The sequence below is a fragment of the Berghia stephanieae genome, chromosome 7 (assembly GCF_034508935.2).
Source record: "Berghia stephanieae isolate SIO BIC M18660-M18661 chromosome 7, UCSD_Bste_1.3, whole genome shotgun sequence".
Lineage (NCBI taxonomy): Eukaryota > Metazoa > Mollusca > Gastropoda > Nudibranchia > Aeolidiidae > Berghia > Berghia stephanieae.
This window is the reverse complement of record NC_088366.1, coordinates 19942589-19962782: the sequence shown is the minus strand read 5'-3', so window position 1 is coordinate 19962782 and position 20194 is coordinate 19942589. Positions and strand designations below refer to the sequence as shown.

The 20194-nt window shown below is 33.7% G+C and overlaps 2 protein-coding genes across 4 annotated transcripts in view; one reads left to right on the top strand and one right to left on the bottom strand.

Annotated features, from left to right (window-relative positions):
- Positions 1-7299, bottom strand: part of LOC144976852 (septin-7-like) — a 45285-nt gene extending 37986 nt beyond the window's left edge. The window contains exon 1 of one of the 3 annotated variants that reach the window (XM_078921387.1): positions 7033-7299. Coding sequence is in view for 1 of the 3 variants with exons in the window: in XM_078921384.1 (XP_078777510.1) it covers positions 2715-2750 (36 nt within the window). In the remaining 2 variants the exon portion in view is untranslated. Of the gene's footprint in view, positions 1-2714; positions 2766-7032 lie in introns of those variants that run through there. The other 2 variants (XM_078921386.1, XM_078921384.1) reach the window with 2 other exon arrangements.
- A 4391-nt stretch (positions 7300-11690) lies between these two features.
- Positions 11691-20194, top strand: part of LOC144976851 (kinesin-like protein KIF15) — a 40434-nt gene continuing 31930 nt past the window's right edge. The window contains exons 1-7 of the mRNA XM_078921362.1: positions 11691-11875; positions 13143-13171; positions 15435-15624; positions 16704-16780; positions 17878-17915; positions 19103-19203; positions 19858-20037. Coding sequence (XP_078777488.1) covers positions 13152-13171; positions 15435-15624; positions 16704-16780; positions 17878-17915; positions 19103-19203; positions 19858-20037 — 606 coding nt within the window. The 5' untranslated portion in view covers positions 11691-11875; positions 13143-13151. The remainder of the gene's footprint in view (positions 11876-13142; positions 13172-15434; positions 15625-16703; positions 16781-17877; positions 17916-19102; positions 19204-19857; positions 20038-20194) is intronic.

Below are 20194 nucleotides of genomic sequence, written 5' to 3'. Positions count from 1 at the left end.
AGGTAATGTAATTACAATCCCAGATAGTATAATATATTGATAAAATCTTATTAAAGGGAGACAACTACGTAAATAAAAACCTTGGGGAGGGGGGGGGGGGGGGAAGGAGGTAGACTTTTGAGCCTCATTTTTATTTCATTTGTTTAACGTTAAGATATCTCTAAGTACACCTCAGCATTATAAAAAAAGGGAGCGGATGATAGAAAGAAGTACAATCCAAAGATCTTTCTATTGAAGATCTTCAAATATCTTCACGGATCCAATAAACAAGAGTCACAGTACTCAATTTAAGTTACGTGCATCGGAAATTGGTGGACATGAAGTGATTCTCAATTACTTATATAATTTTTTTTTTAATTCAAAAAGAAGAATAAGAAAGTAATGAAGTTTTCCCCAAGAAGCCTCAATAATCCTGGCCTTTGTCTGTTACTATACAAATATCATATACCGTGTGATAGCATTGCTGGGTTTTGTTGGGTTTTTTTTGCTTTTAAATTAATTATAATTTAAGGTCTTTGTTTGTTTGTTTGTTTTTAAGGGTTTTACGGCGCTTGCAACTCATTAAGGTCATATCAGCGCCAGTAAAAAGGAAGAAAATGGGATAGTAAAAAGTTCTAGAATTACAATAAAGCATCCAAGAAAAGGGAAGACAAAGGGGAATTGGTTCAAATAAGAAATAGGTGTAGATTCCAAAAGCACTCTATCAAAGTACTAAGTTTGAGATCACTAAAAGTCTCATCCAGACACAAGCACAGGTCCCCGCTAAGAGGAACACACTCAAATGTTTTACAAATCATATATAATATAAAGAAAGCATAATACAGTGCATAACAGAGAGATGATTTACAATGAAAAAAATATCATCTACCAAAACTAACTATACATTCGACTGTTTACCTCTCAGCCAGGACCAGGACAAAACCAAGTAATCTCATTCCAAGACAAAGACAGAAAGCATGTTGGAAAACAGATATAAGGGGATAGAAGACACAGTATGTACCCCCCTGCCCACTATGGGAGGTCAGGAACCCCTCCCAGTCCTAAAAGTCTCATCCAGACACAAGCACAGGTCCCAACTAAGAGGAATACACCCAAATGTTTACCAATCATATAATAAACTAAACATAAAACAATGCATAACAGAGAGATGATTTACAAGGAAAAAATATCATCTCCCAAAACTATACCTAGACATTCGACTGTTTCCCTCCCAGCCAAGGAACTCCGGCAAGGATCAGGACAAAACTAAGTAATCTCATTCCAAGACAATGACAGGAAACAATTGGAAAACGAGTATGGGGGGATAGAAGACACAGCATGTACCTCCCTGCCCACTATGGAAGGTCAGGATCCCCACCCAGTTTAAGGTCTTTGAATAATAATCTAGTGGAAAATTGTAGTGAGCTGATCTGTGAATGTTATAAAATGATTTGTTTGGGTGGATCAGAGAGATAGCGTCATGAATAAGCATTTATTTGTAATCATAAAAAAATCAATTCAGGATAAAATCATGTTTGCCTCTGAGTATACGAAGACAATCTAAATTTGAGATTTAAGTCAGCAACGCATCACATAAACACTCATATGGCATGACAATAAAAACCCGTTTTCACATTCAAACCAAGGGAAAGGATACAGAAATAAATACAAATTTAAATGTGTGTACAAATCATAGATTTGACTAGATGGCCAAAGAAGAGGAATTTCCTGTGGGTCGATCAGCTGTTATTACAGTGTCATACCGGAAGTAGCTCTTTTCGTTTGATGAATAGGAAGATCGGGATATCAATACACTCTTCTAGTCTGATGATTAGTTATGCAAGGCACTATCTTTCGCTATTTTCCCTCGCCTTGAATCAAAATTAATAGACTTTTTCGACAGATATTTCTCACTGAGTTATTGACATATTTACAAAACCAACATGCTTCATATATGTTGCACTTATAAATGCAACAATCGGGCTGTGAATGATAGATTTCACCGTTTCCATAAATAAGATCAAATGAGGGAGTGGATCATCATTTTTTCTTGTGAAAATATCAATATCGCTGCTATATCGTATCGTATTGATATTTTAAAATTTCTGATATCGCCCAACATTAATGTAAAAACAAGCGGGAAGTAATTTCGGAACTGTTGATTATAAACAGCTTGTTTTTTTTGGTTATATAATAAAAACACTGTTATTTCAATACAAAAAATAATAAAAAATTTCGTGACAATTATTATTTGGAAAAATCATACACATAAGTTTGAAATGAAACTTTTAAAATTGACTTGCTTAAAAGTCTGCAGTAAAAGGGGCGCATCCACAACTCTTATGACTGCAAAAATTGCAAAGACTTCAGAGAGTATTTTATAGAGAATTAAGAGGTATCTAAGGTAAACAATTGAGATTTAGACCCAGTAATCTATTACAAAGGATATGGCTTTGCGCATGGCGGAAGTCATCGTGTTTTAAAAAACGAAAAGAGGACCACGCCAACTTTGTTTAGAGTCTTTTCCTTTACTTTAAGGTCAATTGCACAGATAGACAATAAAAATACCATTGTATCATGTTTGTAACTGTAAGTACCGAGATATTATGTGATGTTGTAGACTTGGTAGTATTACAAGATATTTTTTAAAAAAACAAAAAAATAAGCAAAGACATAGCAATTTACACAGAAATTCTATGAAATATAATAAATGATGAATTAAATAAAATACTTACTGAATTAGCTGTTGGTTCCAGATTCAACAGGTACATGCAAGAGAAAGATATAAAAAAATGTGAGTTTTAAAAAATGTAATGTTTTTAACATTTCTAAAGTCTAAAACTAAATAAAATTTGTGAATCAAAGTCCTTAAATGTTATGAAGCAAAATATATATGTTCACATCAAATTTCTACAGTTGATGTGCATTGCATTGCTTTGATTATTTCATATAAAGATCTAAAAAAGTGTGTATGAAACAGTGCCAGACAAAGCAAAAAAAAAAAAAACATCCTAAAAAAAATATCAGCCTGCTCGATTGGGGATTGATCCTCAGATCTCCTGATTACCGGTCAGATGTGCTATCATTACACCACATAGGTTACCCAGTAGTTGGGGTGATTCAATGCTTATATTCTTCACATTTGTCACTTTGATATTTCCACATAATACTAAACTACAAGGCAGGATCGATCAGGATTATATATGGACTGCCAATAATGAAGGAGACAAGGATATTGCTACCTTTGAGCCAATTAATTTGAAGAAGATGGTGATAGTTATTTGCTTCAAAACGCCAGAAACAATTTTGTAAACTCTTGTTTTCAGCGTAGACGATTGCGTCAATAAGAATATCACCTTCAAGTTGTTGGTGGGATGAGCTATGCAGAGTCTTTATGTTTTGTCATTGACACTTGATGCAGGTTCAATGAATGGGGCAAATCTCTTTATAATCTCCATCACCTAAATTGGGCTTTCTTGACTTCTAATGTCAGCAATAATCGCGTCTGTGGAGGCTTCAGTGCTGATCCCAACATTTTAATTGATGTTGATATGCTCGTTTGGCACTCTCTAAATTTCACGGATGACAATGAGCCCTTGAAAAGTTAGTTCTGAGCATTGTGGCATATATTTGTTAATTTATTATCAGAAAGCAGGGTCTTTTCTCCTTATCACTCAATATACTTGACCAAAACTCTCAAACGTCATCAATAAATTTCTGATATAGATATCAGGTGCTTCCAGTGAAACCTGCCATGATGGATTATAGGGTTCCTTATTGGTTTTTGGTTTACTAAACGAGTTATTTCTAGTGCACTACGAGCTTGTAAGGGAGTATTGATGCAGGGTAAAAATAACAAAATTAATAAAATCCATAGCATAAAAGAATGCATTTATTCCACCCCTCAAACTCTAATTCTAGATATTTCATAACCAATAAATTTGTCTTGCAATGAATTCAAATTATCTATAGTGACCAATTTAGAAAATATTTGCTTCTTCTTCATCAAATCAGATAAAAAGAGGCCAATCCACTTGAAATTCCTTATTTTTACTTTGGGTTTGTATTCATACATATAAAAGCATCATTTCAGATGGCTAATTAATCAGTCGTCTTTTCAACCTCTATTTAGGCCAATAAAATGAGTGTAAATATTTTGCAGTCATCGAATAAAATTTTTAATCATTTTTAAGTAAATGAAATTTCATTACAGGTGAATAATATACAAGTTAGTATTACATTCCATCTCAATGTACTTCATCAAAGAATTTATTTATTCAATAAATCAAAGTAGAAAAAGTGTCTTGAAAACAAACAAAAATAGTCTTCATTTTATGGTCTATTAATCATCTATTTCAATCAAACACGCCATATGAATGATTCTGTCACAGAACCTGCTGCATATTAATTCATTTTGGAGTGTTATGAGTTAAAATGTGTCTGAATTCCATCTATGACATAATATGTATGTCTTTGCCCTCTAGAATATAATATCATGTCAACTTCCTGGTTTCAAGTACAGCAAGATGAGGCACCGGAAGGCGGTCCAGTCTCTGTCAAACGCCAACCATTTCATACAAGTGTCATAAGTTGTTTTATCAGAATGTGAACATTTATATATAGCACAATATCGAACAAGTATGCTCAAAGCCCACGACAGCAAATGTTAATATGCCTCTTTCCACAAAAATCATGTTGAAAGTCTTGACTTTTAACACAGTCAAATCAATTGTTTACCAGTCAAATCCATGGTCAATCTGTTTGTAGTACAGTGATTTCCATCTGTAAGGAACTATTACAATCTATTTTTCAACACAGACAATACTGTAACAGTCACTTACTCATTTCACACTTAAGAATGGTGAGAAAATGCAAGTAGAAGAGCTTTCCCCTGGGAAAATACTCACCAACATAGGGTTATTTAATACAACAAGGATAAAATGATGTGATCCGAAATCTAAAAAGCATAATTGTTTTAATTAAAGCATACTGCTTTGGGGAGGGGGGGGGGGAGTGTCATGCTTGTTTTTGTCAATCAGTTGAGAAGCTATGCTAAAAATAAGAAAATGAAAACAGTTGTATTCATTTATCTATATTCTTTCACAATTACTCACAAAACAAAATTTTAAATATAAAATATATAAAAAGGTTATTCTTATATCATATGCACGTCAAAATGGACTCAACGCTTATAAGTAAGAAATCTCGATTTCCAGATCAGAAACAAAAAAAAAAACAAAAAAACGGTGAACAGACTTTCTAGAAACATCCAAAATCCTCTGCATTTTATATAATTCTCACCTTCCTTCTCTGTTATAAATATAACTTCAATGAAGTGGAAGATACTTATTCTATTGATTCACACTCCAGTTATGAAATGAGCAACGCAGGTCAGTCATAAAATCCACAGAGATAACAATCTACCCATAAGGGCAGCTCCTTTACTGTACAAGGGTAGGGAGGGACAAAAAGGTCAAGGTTGTAACCAGAGGCACATTCCTTGGAATAAAGTGGTCCTTCAGAGTCAATAGGCTAGGTTCATGGAGCCGGAGTTCATCTCAGTTTCCATAGTGTGTAACGTACAATAGTAATTGCTTGCTACCCTTTGGATAGGACACCTGTCTACTAAAAAGTACTTTCCACCAGATCTAATAGACCCAGATACCCAATCACTGCTGGGTGGACAGAGGGAGGAGGGGGAATTGAAAAAAACAAACTCTGATTTCACCCGCATTGATCCCGATCCTTTTGCCTGTGAAGTGAGTGCTCTACTAACTGAGCTCGGACCCCTTTAAGTGGAACAAAGCAAGACAAAATCTTTCAGGTGGTACTGCAATTTGAACAAATATTCACTGGTCGTGGTATCGCTTGCACTAAATGTGATGAGAAACTATAATACCTTTGGTGCAGAAGCGGCGCTACAGTAGTCAACCATCTACTGAACGCTTGTGTGCAACTCATAGTGCCACCTACCTCAACTCGAATCAAACTGCATTTTAACATAACATAAGTCATAACAGTTTTTTTTTTTTACTTTTTAATGATACAGTTATATTAAAGAAATTGTCTTTCTTTTTCAAATCAACATATAGATGAGGAAAAATCAAAAGCCTTTTCTTCCATTCTGATTCTGAATGGAATGGGTTTGTTCGTAGAAGAAATAAAATTGTCTCTTCCCTATAAAAATCACAATAAAAGTATTTTGACTTTTGATACAGTCAAATTGAATGGCTAGCCTGCAAAAAAAGCAGTGGGCACTCAGGCTCTCCTAGATATGCAAAATGGGCAATCACAGGTGACAGGCATTCTCATGGAAACAACTTTGCCATCATGTATAGAGGACAAACTCTTCTGAATGTGCCCACCACTAACAATATACACAATTGGGTATTTTAGATGCAAAATTTATTAGGCATTATTAATTTTGAAAACATCTCTATCCATATTTAAATTTACAACTTGTTGTAAGAGTAAGAGTAAGAATATGATAATGAATAAAAAGGAAACGCATTTGGAAATTTCCCCCTGCCTTCCTAGTAGTATTTGTAGAGTCATAGTCACTATCCGCAGTGTGTGAGATAACAACACGGCACAACATATATTCAAGGAATTGAGTGATCAAAACAGTAACAAGAACAAAACATTACTCAACTCATTATGAAATGGACTCGAGTTCGAGGGGCATGCAGGTGGGAGTTAAGTGAGTAAGGATAAAAAAACTAAAAGAATACATTACTTGGATATATATTCTATAGCTTAGATATTTGCTTAAATTAATGACTGGATTACTGAACTAACTGTAAATTACTGAGTACAGTGCAGTAGTTGAGTTGTAGACGTCGATGATTAGAATCAGAGAGTAACTCTGACTCATTGATGAATTGAGTCTGAGTCTGAGACTGTGTATATGGACACTGGTGGATCTTTTGCACAAACATCTCCGTTGCTTTATTTTAATCCATTATGACCCAACTGTGTATACTTTCATCCCATCCCTACTAAAACCAAGCAAGATAGTATATGTAAAAGCGTAAAACGTTATTGTTTTCTTACCCATCTCTTTATCCCTTGTCTTATTTTCACAGTCCAACTTCCGTGTAAAAGTGAGAGACGAAAGAAAGTTGCGAATGATCTTCGTGGTGATATCCGGTGGCAGACAGTAGACAGAAATATTTATGTGTCGAAGCTATAATGATGTTTTGTCACAATAAAAGTAAATTAAAAAATTAATCAAGAGTGATTCCTAACTTTGTTAAAAGTTTACCACCTCATGTGTAAAATTAGGAAAATTGAATTGCCTCGAGAACATCTAATGGGATCCTTGCATTTGACAAAGCATATAAAATATCTGAAATATTTTCCTTCTTAAAAAAAGCCAATCCGGACAAATAGACGATCTTTAAAATTTGTCATAAACAAAAATTAAATAAAAAACCAGCTTCAAAAAATGAACAAAACCAAAACGCGGAACGCTTCGGGCTCAAAACCCTTCTTCGGCCAACAGCAAAAACAAAAACAATATAATCATAAATACATGACTTAAATAACAGATCGGTCACTAAATATTTCATACGTCCTTTTAGTAATGTATTTATGTTTTATCGTTTGTTGTTGACTGAAGAAGGGTTTTGAGCCCGAAACGTTCCGTGTTTTTTGTTGTTTTTTTTTAATTGTATTTTGGTATTTTTTTAAAAAAAGCTATTATATTCATTTTTTGTTTATGACTTTTCACAGTCACAGCTTGTAGTAGCTTAGTATCACTTTATAATTTGTCGTGTTTCAATCCAGATGGAAGTGATACTTGAACTTTACTGATTAAGTTAGTGAACATATTATCATACTACGGGGAGGGAAATGACTCACCGCCAAACAACTTTGACTATGATTGAATATCTTAACGCAAATAACAACTAACATCACTCTCGTTAGCACTGAATCACGGCCTAAAAAAAGTTAAGCAAAAGATATTTGATTTAATACCAGATAAAAAAGATATACGAATAAGGAAAAGGATCATTCATTTACAAAACTGAGGCATCTCAGTACTAATCACTGAAATCCCCTGCACTAGATGCTCAAGCAAACGCGAAGCAAGAGCATTGCAAATGCTCAGAAAGGTCCGGTACAGTTTACGTTTTGCCAAGTTGGGGCCTAAAAATTGCCAAAATTTGCCCCAAACATTCCCAAAATTTGCCAAGAAATTTGCCGAGCAGAACTAAGCCTCCCGGTAATAAAAAATAACACGCTATAATATAAAAGACATTTCATTACACTTAGGGGAGGCGGCATTTATTATTTTCCGCACTGAAACGAGATTTATGCGCCCAAACTTTCAGACAATCACACTCACACACACAAAATACACACAGATACATACTGTGGAATACACGTTCACTGGTGAACATTCAGCTCAGTCACACATAGGACCTACTCCCTCTCATTCACAGTATCAGTTTTATCAAACTTTCACACCTACAGACTATCTCAAACGTATCTCTCAGACTCATCAAAGGTCTAGTTTTCCTTTTATACTAAAAAAAAAAAAAGAGGCATCACTGAATTTATTATAGTAAAGGAAAACTAGTCCTTTGATGTTGTCTTCTGTGAGTCTACGCCTTTTGGAAGACAAAACAAGATTATATAAAGAAAAACTTCGTTCAGCATCAGCTGACGAGCTTGTTGAGAAGGCATACCGGGACGCCAAGGCATTTTGTTTTTGCTTTTTTGTTTTTAAACAAAAATTTGCCAAATTTTGCCAATTTTGGGAAATTAGTCAAAATTTACGGATTGCCCTGCTATTTGTAGCGAGCTCTCTTCTTTAAAATTCACGCCTATGAAGACTTATTTACAAATCATTCACTCTTTGTTGTTGTTGATGATCCTTCTCGGTACAATCAAACGCGCACGCACTCCCACAAACAAACAAACAAACAAACAAACACACACACACACACACATTCGACCCTGCAATAACTGCTATTCAAATAAGAATTCCAACGATGTCATTTAACACACATGTGTCTTGAACATAACTTGACTCTCAAGTAGGCCATGGTCTTGAATGATTCGCTACTGTCAAGTGCTGTACCAGACATAAAAAAAAAAACAAAAACAAACTCACACAAAACCTCTGCTGAAAAACCTGCTCTCGTTGAAAGTGAAAAAAAAAAAAGAGCTAGAATTGCGGTCCTGTCTCCAATTAATTTTTAAAACTTTTTGAAAGGCTTGTCTCAAAACAATTACTAATTATTAACAATTAACAATTTCTCTTCTTTAAGAGAAATTCCATCTGCATGTTGGGAGCATCATTTGACTAAAAAACAGCGCTTGTTTGGAATGAGGCTTTGTGGTCTTGTTGGTATGACACTCGCTCTCGGATCGGAAGGTCCTGGGTTCGAGCTTAGCTCGGCGCATAGTTGAGTCCTTGGAAAAGACTCTTTTCTCTCATCGTATTCAGGTGTAAAATTAGTACATGTCCGTTAACAGCATTGTCTCTACATGTTACGTGTTGTTGTTGGTCAGGGACCCTTTGTAAAGCGCTTTGAGCATGTTTAGTGGATATTGCGCTATATAAGAAGCTCAATTAAAAAAAAATAATGATGATGACGACGACGAAAATAATGATGATGATGATGATGACGACGACGACGACGACGACGATAATGTCCGCACGCAAAAAACAAAACCAAAAAAAAAAAAAAAAGAAAAAAAAAGAAGTGCTGCGTACACGCACGTCTTTTTGGGTCATCACGGCTCCTCACGATTAGTCGTGTCAATAAAACCACCAATAGGAAATAAAGAGAAGGGCACAACTTTTCTCGCGGCGCACTTCAGTTGTACGTGGCAGTATATTTTCAGCCTTACGGATTTCCAAAACAGTGCAGCCAGCCTAATATTCTTGAGGCGTAGGTGGGACTCTTGCGCCAGCCCTCTGCGTGATGAATTGGGTTGGCTGAGAGGATACTAATATTATATTAGTTTACCGTTGCCTTTTACAGTTCCTGTTTATGGCAGATAAAAACTCTTCTTTTTAGAATTTAGATCGTAGGTTTGATAAGAGAAAATATGATGAAAGTGTATAAAAGATACTTGTGTTTATCTATTCATTAAAAAAAATAAATTAATACAAATTAATAATTAGAACAGAGACTTCTATTTATTAAGACCGAAATCAGCGATCCACGAAAAAGGCGTTGGCAGAACGGTAGAGATTGTGGATCGGGCAGTATTCGATACTTTAAAGTATCGAATAATCTAGTAAACTACACGGTACATTTACTAGCGGGTACTGGTGATGATGGTAATAAAAATGATGACGATGAAGATGATGATGATGATAATGATGGTGAAAATATATAATGATAATTGCACATTGCAGCAAATTGCTTATTTTTGCCAACTAGTACGTTCATTATTATCAATGCCTACACACTATTAACTTTCTTTTTTTTTTTTTACCAGTGCTTAACGTTATTAAGTTTTTACTGTTTGTATTGAAATGTTTCGAATAACATTTAATTTAGTTTGTATTTCTGTAGTTCAACAATAAGAAAAAGTACATTCAAGTTTTAAAAAGCTTTCATGACTTCAAACAAGTGTCGATTTGTTTGATTTGTAAAGAACCGCAGGCTCAACTATAAGTATAGGGATACGATCTGCGTAATGAAAATAGTTATAGTAGTTCCTCACTTAAGCATGAATAATATCTAAAATATATATTGTACCCCAGAAAGAGTTTTTTTTTGTTCACAGAAAGACCCCCCCCCCGTCCCCCCCAAAAAAAACAAACAAAAAACAACAAAAAAACAAACAAAAACCAAAAAAAACAAAAAACAAACAAACAAAAAAAAACAACAAAAAACAATACAAAACAAAAGAAAACACAAACAAAAACAAAATCCAAAATTAATATATACGAGATGCAATAACTAGTTTATAGCTTATTTGCAGGTCTGATAACCTAAATTGTTATGGGCTCATAGTTGTTATGGAAATACTCTCAAACCAACGCAAACTATACTCCATTACAACAATGTTACATCAAGGCCATGATTGTGTCCCTATACCAGACCTGCAAATAACAACACGTCGCTAGCTTGTGTACTTCTACTTAAATTATCCAGCATCACCTGGATATGTCAAAATACAAAGAAATCAAACTATTCTATAATAGTTCTTTCCAATACACGTATAAAATATTCTTCTTTTTCAAAGTCAATTCAAGAAAGGAACACACACACACAGCAATCACATTGCATATTTGAGACCAAACTGCTCGCCAAAATGCAAAATTTTCACACCATTTTGCAAGCCAATGATATTAAGAAATCAGGGAGCAGGCACCGGTGTCAGATAAAGATCTGAACAAATGTGTATGAAAGGTGCCAGACAAAGCAAGAAAGAAAAACAAGAGAAAAAAAAAAACATTAAAAAAAATCAGTCGAGGTAGACTTATCTTTTAGGGATGTTTTTTTGTTGTTTTTTTAAAAATATTTTCTTTCTAGCGTTATCTGGCATCTTTCATACACACTTGTTCAGATCTTTGCCAATGATATTGACCAAATCAGATCACCTTGGAGACTGCCCATATTAAAAAAATAAATAGACTTAAATATATAAAAATAAAAATAATGTTTTAACTTGGAAAGAAAGGAATGTTTCGGTAAGTCGGGTAGTACTGAATACTGTTGGTATCGACTACCGCCCCATCCACTTCTGCGCTACAACTACCACCCAACTTAGGTACCCAACACAAAGCGGCGAATTTGAAGATCTCTTTGAGAGATCGAAAATTGTTTATAAATGGCAACCTAATGAATGTCAATGTATAATATTGTTTTTACCTCGGTTTTGACAAAACAGCAGCCTGGTTAAAAAAACAAACTGAAATTGGGAGGTAAATTATTAAAAAGCATTTTAGATTCAGAAAATTTAGTTACAGAATCACAATCAACGGATTCTGTCTACAACTGAACTGACTAATGATTACACTTACACGGATTCGGATTACGATTGAAATTGAAAGTCTTAGTCTTACTCACTTAGTAACCCCCCACCCTCTCCCAGTCTCTCCTCTCCCCCCCCCCCCACCCTCGTTCACTTTCCTCTCTTCTAATAATAATAAGCTGACACTAGTTGATAACTGAATTGAAGGCTTTAACTTTAACTCGGATACAAGATGGTTGGTCACCTTGTGATTGTGATGTACTGACTGACACTGACACCTTCAGTTCAGTCATGAAATTTGCCAGACAGATAAAATTGAATTATCTAGATAGATGAACTTTCTTAGATTTTTTGCCCTTGTATAATATAAGCTGAAAATTGTATTTTATAAGTATAAGGGTCACAATTTTAACCAAAAGGCCAGTGTAATTGTTGACTGAAACTGAAACAGTTTTTTGAAAAAGAAAATTATAAGAAGTCAAGTAGTAGACCACTCACATGAGTGGCTAGGGTGGGTTATCAACTAAAATAGAAACTGAGGAGGTATGTGACCTAAACCAGAATCAAAGCAATAAGTAGGTAGTTAAAAAAAAAACAAACCAAATGCGGCTATTCAGACTCGAGTTTGAATAGTCTCCCGTGGCTTTTCGGAGTCCAGAAGTCAGTCAAAGTCAAAGTAACTGATATAAAGGAAAAGCTTTTCTAACACTAACAGCTTTACATGATGTCCAAATAAAGTAAAGTTAAATTCAGACACCTCCTTCCACTATGTGGCATGCCCAGTTTTGAGAGACTTGAATTAAATACGTTCACGAATGCACAAGAGCAGATAAAAGGCTGTGTTAAAAGCCGACATACATCTGGACTTATATCATATCATATCATATCAATAAAATCAGGAATTAGAGACTACAGTTCAACTAAAGCCCACGGTAGGTATATCAATCAGCTGAGTCAGTCTGATATGGACAAAACAGAATTTTCTTTGAAATCTTTTTCTGCCTCTATCAGTCACACTCCTTAGTCCTAAGCCTTCTGCCATACTGTGTCCTTCTCTGTTTGCACACGCCTATTTGAGTTGAGTCTGAATATCCATGGGAGACTATTCAGACTCAAATCTGAATTGCCACTTCGAATACAATTTACTGTTACTACTATTAAACCTCAAAATGAAGTTGTTTAAATTGTTTTTATTTATTTTATTTTTTTCTTCTCAGGTTACAAATATGGATCCATCTATGACCAGGTTTGTACTATGGTAGTTGATAGCTGATCTTATTAAACCCTCATTTAGCCTTAGTCTCTCTTTGATTATTCATTTTCAATGCATTAATGATTAAATGCTTATATGAAACAATTGCTTTTTAAAATAAATGTTATGTGATATTTTTCATCAATTTTTTTTTTACAATTTCTGCAGCAGAGGCATGTTTTGATATTCCCAATGTAATAAAATTGTTTCATAACAAGAAGTGATAGTTTGGGCAAAATGTCTGTTATTTCCTGATCTATTGTCAAAAGTAAATATAAAGGACAATGACTAATACTAATAATTATTGTCTATAAAACTCCACCACTCTTCTGGGTTATTTGGTTAAATTTTATATTCCAAAACTAAAAAGAAATACAGTGTAACCTCTGGATAACGACACCCCTGGATAGCGACATTGACCTCTTGTCCCAAATTTTTTGCTAAAATATGTTGTTAGTTATAAAAACCCCAAAATACCGACATACATTTTCAGTAAAACCCCTGTTTAGCAACATCATTATAACAATAATTGGCAGTTGATATCAGACCATCGTCATCCCGTTCTCTTAACCAATTAAAAATATGTTTGTTTTTTTTTTTCCTCCAGTGAGATCACTCCTTTGCTGATCAATCAGAACACATGTTTACTATTACTATATACTCCATGAAATCAGCACTAGGTCATATGGAACCACGACAAAAGATGTCAGTGGAAGTTAACTGATATCAGGCAATGCATGAAAACTATAACAGCTTCTTTACACTTTATTATTTTCATTTGAAAAATCAGTTGTTTATCTTAACATCAGTCCAAATTTGATATAATTGCGGTTATTACCTAATTAAAAAAAAAATTAATCCCGCAAAATGTGGATCTACTAATATAAAGTGCTTGTAAATTTTGGTGCAATTAAATAAAAATTTCTGTACTCAAAGCTCATAAGCAGTATCGCATGGATTTTAATTAGAATAAAAACAGATGTATGCATCTGTTTCCTTGTGCAGTATTATCATCATAATGGCACTTGATTTTCTTGATTTATTATTAGTTTTGTTAAATGGTGTTTGAGCATTGTTTTCTATCAAAACAATGACAATACATATTTGAGAGTGAAAACATAACTGATATAGCCTGTGTAAGCAGGAGAAATACACGTTCTAGCATTGTTGGGACGTGCCTTCTTTCAGGCAATGGTCTGCACATTGCACTGTCATATATTCATGGGTCTTACGTTGCCCCCTTTTTATTTTTTCCGCCTTCTTGAAAACCCTGGATACGACATAATTTTCCAGTCCCCAACGATGTCTTTATCCAGGGGTTGCACTAACTATATTCTTTTAATCATTGTTTTGGTTTTTAGCCAAAGGGATATGGTGAAAGTGGTTGGTTGGATTTGGGGTGCAAAAGAAATAATTCAACAGTAGTGATTCATTGGGACAAGAAGTAATGGTTGAGTTTAGGGCTTTTTATTACTTTACTAATCAACAGGCTGGCTGGTGATAGGAATGCTTGTTTGTCTTTTCATTGAATAGAGGGTAAAGAGTTGTTAATTGTTGCATAGTCTGTAGAGATCAACAGATTTAGTTAGATAGTTCGATATTGATGTCAATATCTATCATTCACCCATGGTTTTTTTGTTTGTAAGTTTTATGCAGTGGCATCCCATTTGTCTGCCTGGAAGGGGAAATGTTTGTTTTGTTAGGAAGGGTACGTGATGAAGATGTTTTCAGATGTTTTGATTTTGAAATGTTGATGTATCAATATCAGAGTAATCCTGTTATATCCATATTTAAGGTTTAACAGAGTTTAATGGGGGATTTTTAGATTTCGATATATATCCGGTATAATTATTTCTGATGTTGTGAATTGATGTTCCACACTTATGATATAAGGATTTAAAAGAAAAATCACTCTTGCAGACTAAGACTCCCTTCTCTCCATTAGTTTTCAAGTGTTCAAAATTTTTTAAAATCTCAACCTCGTTAAAAAAAATTCTTACATGCAAAAATCCAGAAGTAACAAGACTGAGCTTCATTTCATTCATTATTTCCTGCCTTATATATTGAGTTGAGTTGTAATTGCAGATTTTCATCATCAGAGCAGTATTAGCAATGTGACTTAGGCTTGATTCAAATTGAAGGGCATCGCAACTGCTATTTATTTAGTGAAAATTGTAAAATATGACCAACCCCACCTATTGAAAGGTAAACAAGCTGCTGTCAATTTTATGTTGTTTTTTTTGTTTTTTTTTTTCAGTTCCCCGTCAGAGGGAGATTCCATCAAAATATTTTTGCGTGTCCGTCCCTTGGATGCCAGCATAAGTGAGAATGATTTTGCCCCCCGGGTATTGGACGTTAACAAGAAAGACAATGCCATCATTCTGAGAACCAAACCGGAGCCTAGAATTTTTACTTATGATAATGTGGCTGATGCAGATATTACACAGGCAAGATAGTTTTTCATTGATGATGATGGTAATGATATTATTGATAGTAATAAAATAAAGATGATAGTGATACTAACAATAGTGATGAGAATGTATACTTTTAATGATGATGTCAGAACAGTATTTACTTTAATAAAATAAGAGATTTGATTAATTCACAATGCTGTAAAGAATTAGATATCTGTTTGGAATCAACTATATTTTGTCAACAAAAACATGATTTTATTCAGTAGCAGAAAGTTGGGATTAAAAGTTTGAACCAACGGTGAGCACAGGGTAATAAGTCAATGTTTTATATTTAAATAAAAATTACCATACTTTACTTTGCTGCAACTTTCATCAAAAAGGAACTTTTTCACTGAAAAGGAAAACAAAAAAAAATCTTCTTTTATCATATTCTATCCAAAAGTTAAAACCCAAAAGATTTGATAAAATTACAATTTATTTAACACTGTTGGATTGCAAATTCCAACTGATTTGCTATATTGCTGACCCCTCTCTTGATCAGATATTATATTGGAATGATACATATATGCTGAAAATCAAATGATCAGAATAACGATATTTTAGAGGTTAGCTGTTTTCAGTATTTATATTCATTTTTATGTCTGAAAAAAAGCATATTAATTTAACTAAAATTTCATAATAGATAAAAACAAAAAAATACTTGTGGATTTATAAAGGTACAATATCTACTAAACGTGCTATAACTTAAATCGCTTTACAAGGGGTCCAAAACCAAGAGCAACACTTATCATGTAGTATGAGACATGGCGCTTGTTTGGCGATATTACAATTTTTTTTCGGAAAGAGACAACGTTGTTTATCGCCAGGTACTCATTTTATACCTGAGTGTGATGATAGAATATGAGTAGAAACCCTTTTCCAAGGACTCAACTATGCACTGCACACAATGGGACTCTCACACCCTGGACCACATAGCCGAATGTAGACTTTAAATTCAGTTTTCATCATATGAGATTCACCCCACATGATAAGAGGTTGAAAGAGGGGAGTGGGGGGTGGAATTGATATTTTAGTCATTTATATTATAAATAAGATATTTTATGTTGTTGCAGGAAGCAGTGTTTTCCATTGTTGGGAAGAAAATCATTGAAAGTTGTGTAGCTGGTTACAATGGCACCATATTTGCTTAGTAAGTCCAATTATTATTTATTATATATTTATTGCCATTTGTTGCAATGTTTAATAATTTGTTCTGATCAAATACAAAACAAAACAGTCAAACAAAAGCTGCTGGTTGGCAAGACCAAGTCTTTATAATTTTACCAGGTTCTTGGTAGTTTTAGTTTTTTTTTGGTTTTTTTTTAAAAATATTTCTTTTCCTTTTCTTTGTTGTTTATTTATCTTTATTATTATTATTATTATTATTATTATTATTTATTATTATTATTGTTGTTGTTGTTGTTGTTATTATTATTTGACAGTTTTTTGGTCAGGTATTGAGATTGCTCATTTGTTGAAGTATTAAATTAACACACTGTTGTACCTGATTTTAATTCATTTTCTTTTGTGATTTTTTGATGACCCAATTGTCTAACCAGCTGAGGTAGAGTAAACTGGATATTATTAGACCTGATGGAATGCACTTTGCAAAATGGCATTCTACTCTCCTCTGGATAGTAATTGTCCATTTCATTCTATGAAAATTAGAATTTACTCGGGCTATGTGTTATTGCTCTGAATCTGATGGCCTACTTCTCTACTTTTCTTACCAGCTGTTTAGAAGACCACATAAACAATTTATTTCTCTGTTTTTTGTTTTTTTTTAAATATAAAAATAAAAAAGAAGTGTTATCATTACAAATATGAGAAATTTCCTTCTATTTGTACGGGAGCCTTATATTTGGTTATTATGCATTTCTTGGGAGATTGATTTATTATCTTATGCTGCTGGTTCAAATATTGTGCTTATCATTAATAATTTCATGTTAATCCTGGATAAAGTCAAGGATTTTTATGACCTCTCTTTCCACTCAACAGTTACAGTAATCGGGTAACTGGGTATGTTGCTGTTAGATCTGGTAGTGGTGCCATGCATTAGTGATCTTTCAAAAGGGTAGCAAGAAGTTATTATTCATCAAGTGTTACAGAACTAGAGTAAACTCTAGTTTCATGGATTTTATGGAATCATTCAGAACTCAAGCTAGGTCTCTTTTGTTATCTTTTTTGTTGTTGTTGTTGGAGTATGAATCCTGGTTCACATTTTCTTAATTTTCTATTTCTTTTCAGTGGGCAAACTGGCTCTGGAAAAACATTCACAATGTTAGGTAAAATTTTATCCCATTTTCTACCGACTGGGTAACTTTTTTTTCTCTCGCTTTTTGTTTTATTTTGCTTTTTGATTAATCCAGGAGTATACGTTTACCACTTTAAAAAGTTTACAGCTAAAAGTATGTAATTTTAAAATCATACCTTAGAACATTTATTTCAGTCCTGATTTCTTTTTTTTTCTTTTTACTTTAAAAAAAATGTAATTTAACTATTATATAATTTAGGGAAAATTTCAGGGCAGCATTTCAATAATCAATGCAGTTCAAAATTAATAAGATCATTTCAATTTTTAAAAATACAATAACTATTTGTTCAGTCTTATCCCCCCCATGCAATGTGATATGTTGTTTTGTCATTGATTGTTTTTAATCTTGCCTATTCAACAATTGTCCTGTAGCATAAGATCATGAAATTATGACATTGCATCTTCTATCAATCATTACTCAGGCCTGCCTCATTTTAGATTAGCATAGTATTATACCAATTTTTTTATTTCTTAACTTTTTTGTTTGTTTTATCAATATTCAGATTTTATTTTCAAAGATTATAGAAAAAGATAACAATAATGAAATGGAATGGAAGCTTCAGTTTGATTTAGGAAGACATGATATGGATGTTTCGGATTTCCCCTTTGTCAACAAAACATGATGAATGAAACAATGAAGTCGTTTTTATCAGTGTTTCATTCATCGTTGTATGCTGACAAAGAGGAAACCTGAAACGTCCACATCATCTGACTTCATAAATTATATTAAAGCTTTCATTGCATTTTATTCTTGCTATTTTTTTCTTCGAGCTTCAAGCTGAAAATTTTCAAAAAATTTTGGAGGATAATTTGGGAAAGTATTATTATAGTCATTAAACTTTGGAATAGTTATGTGACTAAATTGAACTGTACTACATCTCTTCTTAATTCATAAAAAGTGTGGAGTGGGCACTAATATACCTTTTATACTATAACCTTTATTTTTATACATCCTCCCAAAAGCATTTTTGAATGATAATTCATATAAAAGGACTAAGGAAATCATGCCTTTTGGGTTAAAACATTTATATTCTTGAAATTCGGATTTTCTTAAGAAAATATTCAGATATTTTATTTGTTTGTTTGTAAGACAAGAAGTACATGCTGATCATTATTAATACTTTATATTATCTTTCCCTTTTAATACCAACCAATCAGGACCATCTGAGAATGCAGACAGCTTCCAACATGAACTGAGGGGTGTTATACCACGTAGTTTTGAATATTTATTCAGTCTTATAGCACATCAACAAGAATTGGTAGGTCTCTCTGTCTGCCACTCTCTCCTCCTCTCTCTCTCTCTTTCTCTGCCTCTCTCTCTCTCTCTCACAAACACACATACACACACTCTTTCTCTCTCTCTCTCTATCTCTGTCTCTCTCTCTCTCTCTCTCTCTCTCTGTCAATCTCTCTGTCAATCTCTCTCTCTCTCTCTCTCTCTCTCTCTCTCTCTCTCTCTCTCTCTCTCTCTCTCTCTCTCTCTCTCTCTCTTAAACACACACCCACACATTCAAAAAGTGTGTATTCTTCTGGTTGTACGCTGCCAACCCTGAAATTTTAATCATAGAATGAAAGTAAATTTGGTTTTTTAATTTAATTTTTTTTTTTTTTTTTCTGGTGGTAATGGAATAAAGCTCATAAGTTTGAAGACAAAAAAAAAAACAACCTACTTTTGATCATGTGCTGTGTTGGCGAAAATGGTAATATGCCAAAATGTGTATTGCTTTTATTGTACTCTTTTGAGTATAAAACAGTATATTAGTGATTTGATATATTATGATGTTAAGTTTAAAGTTCAGGGTAAAATTGAATAATGTACGTAAATGAAAATGGTTAAGCATTACAGCCTTCTTTAACAAAGCTATCATTTCATATTTTATTCATTTCAACCTACCATTACTTCTAATCCCCAGCATGGCAGTAAGAGACAGTTCCTATGCAGATGCTCATTCCTTGAAATCTACCAAGAGCAAATTTTTGACCTCCTCGATCCTACCTCTCAAGGTCTTCATCTGAGAGAGAATATGAATAAGGGAGTCTTCGTGGATGGTTTGATAGAACAAGTGACTTGCAGTCCCAGTGATGCCTACCAGGTATGGTACATAAAGAAGTGTGTTATTGAAAATATCATAAACTAGGTTATCTGATTTCACTAATTTCCAGCTGTTTTTCCCCCGGTTTTTGAAGATATTTTCCTTTTTAGAAATATATTCACTATCTTCATCATGAGTCATCATAATTATTAACATC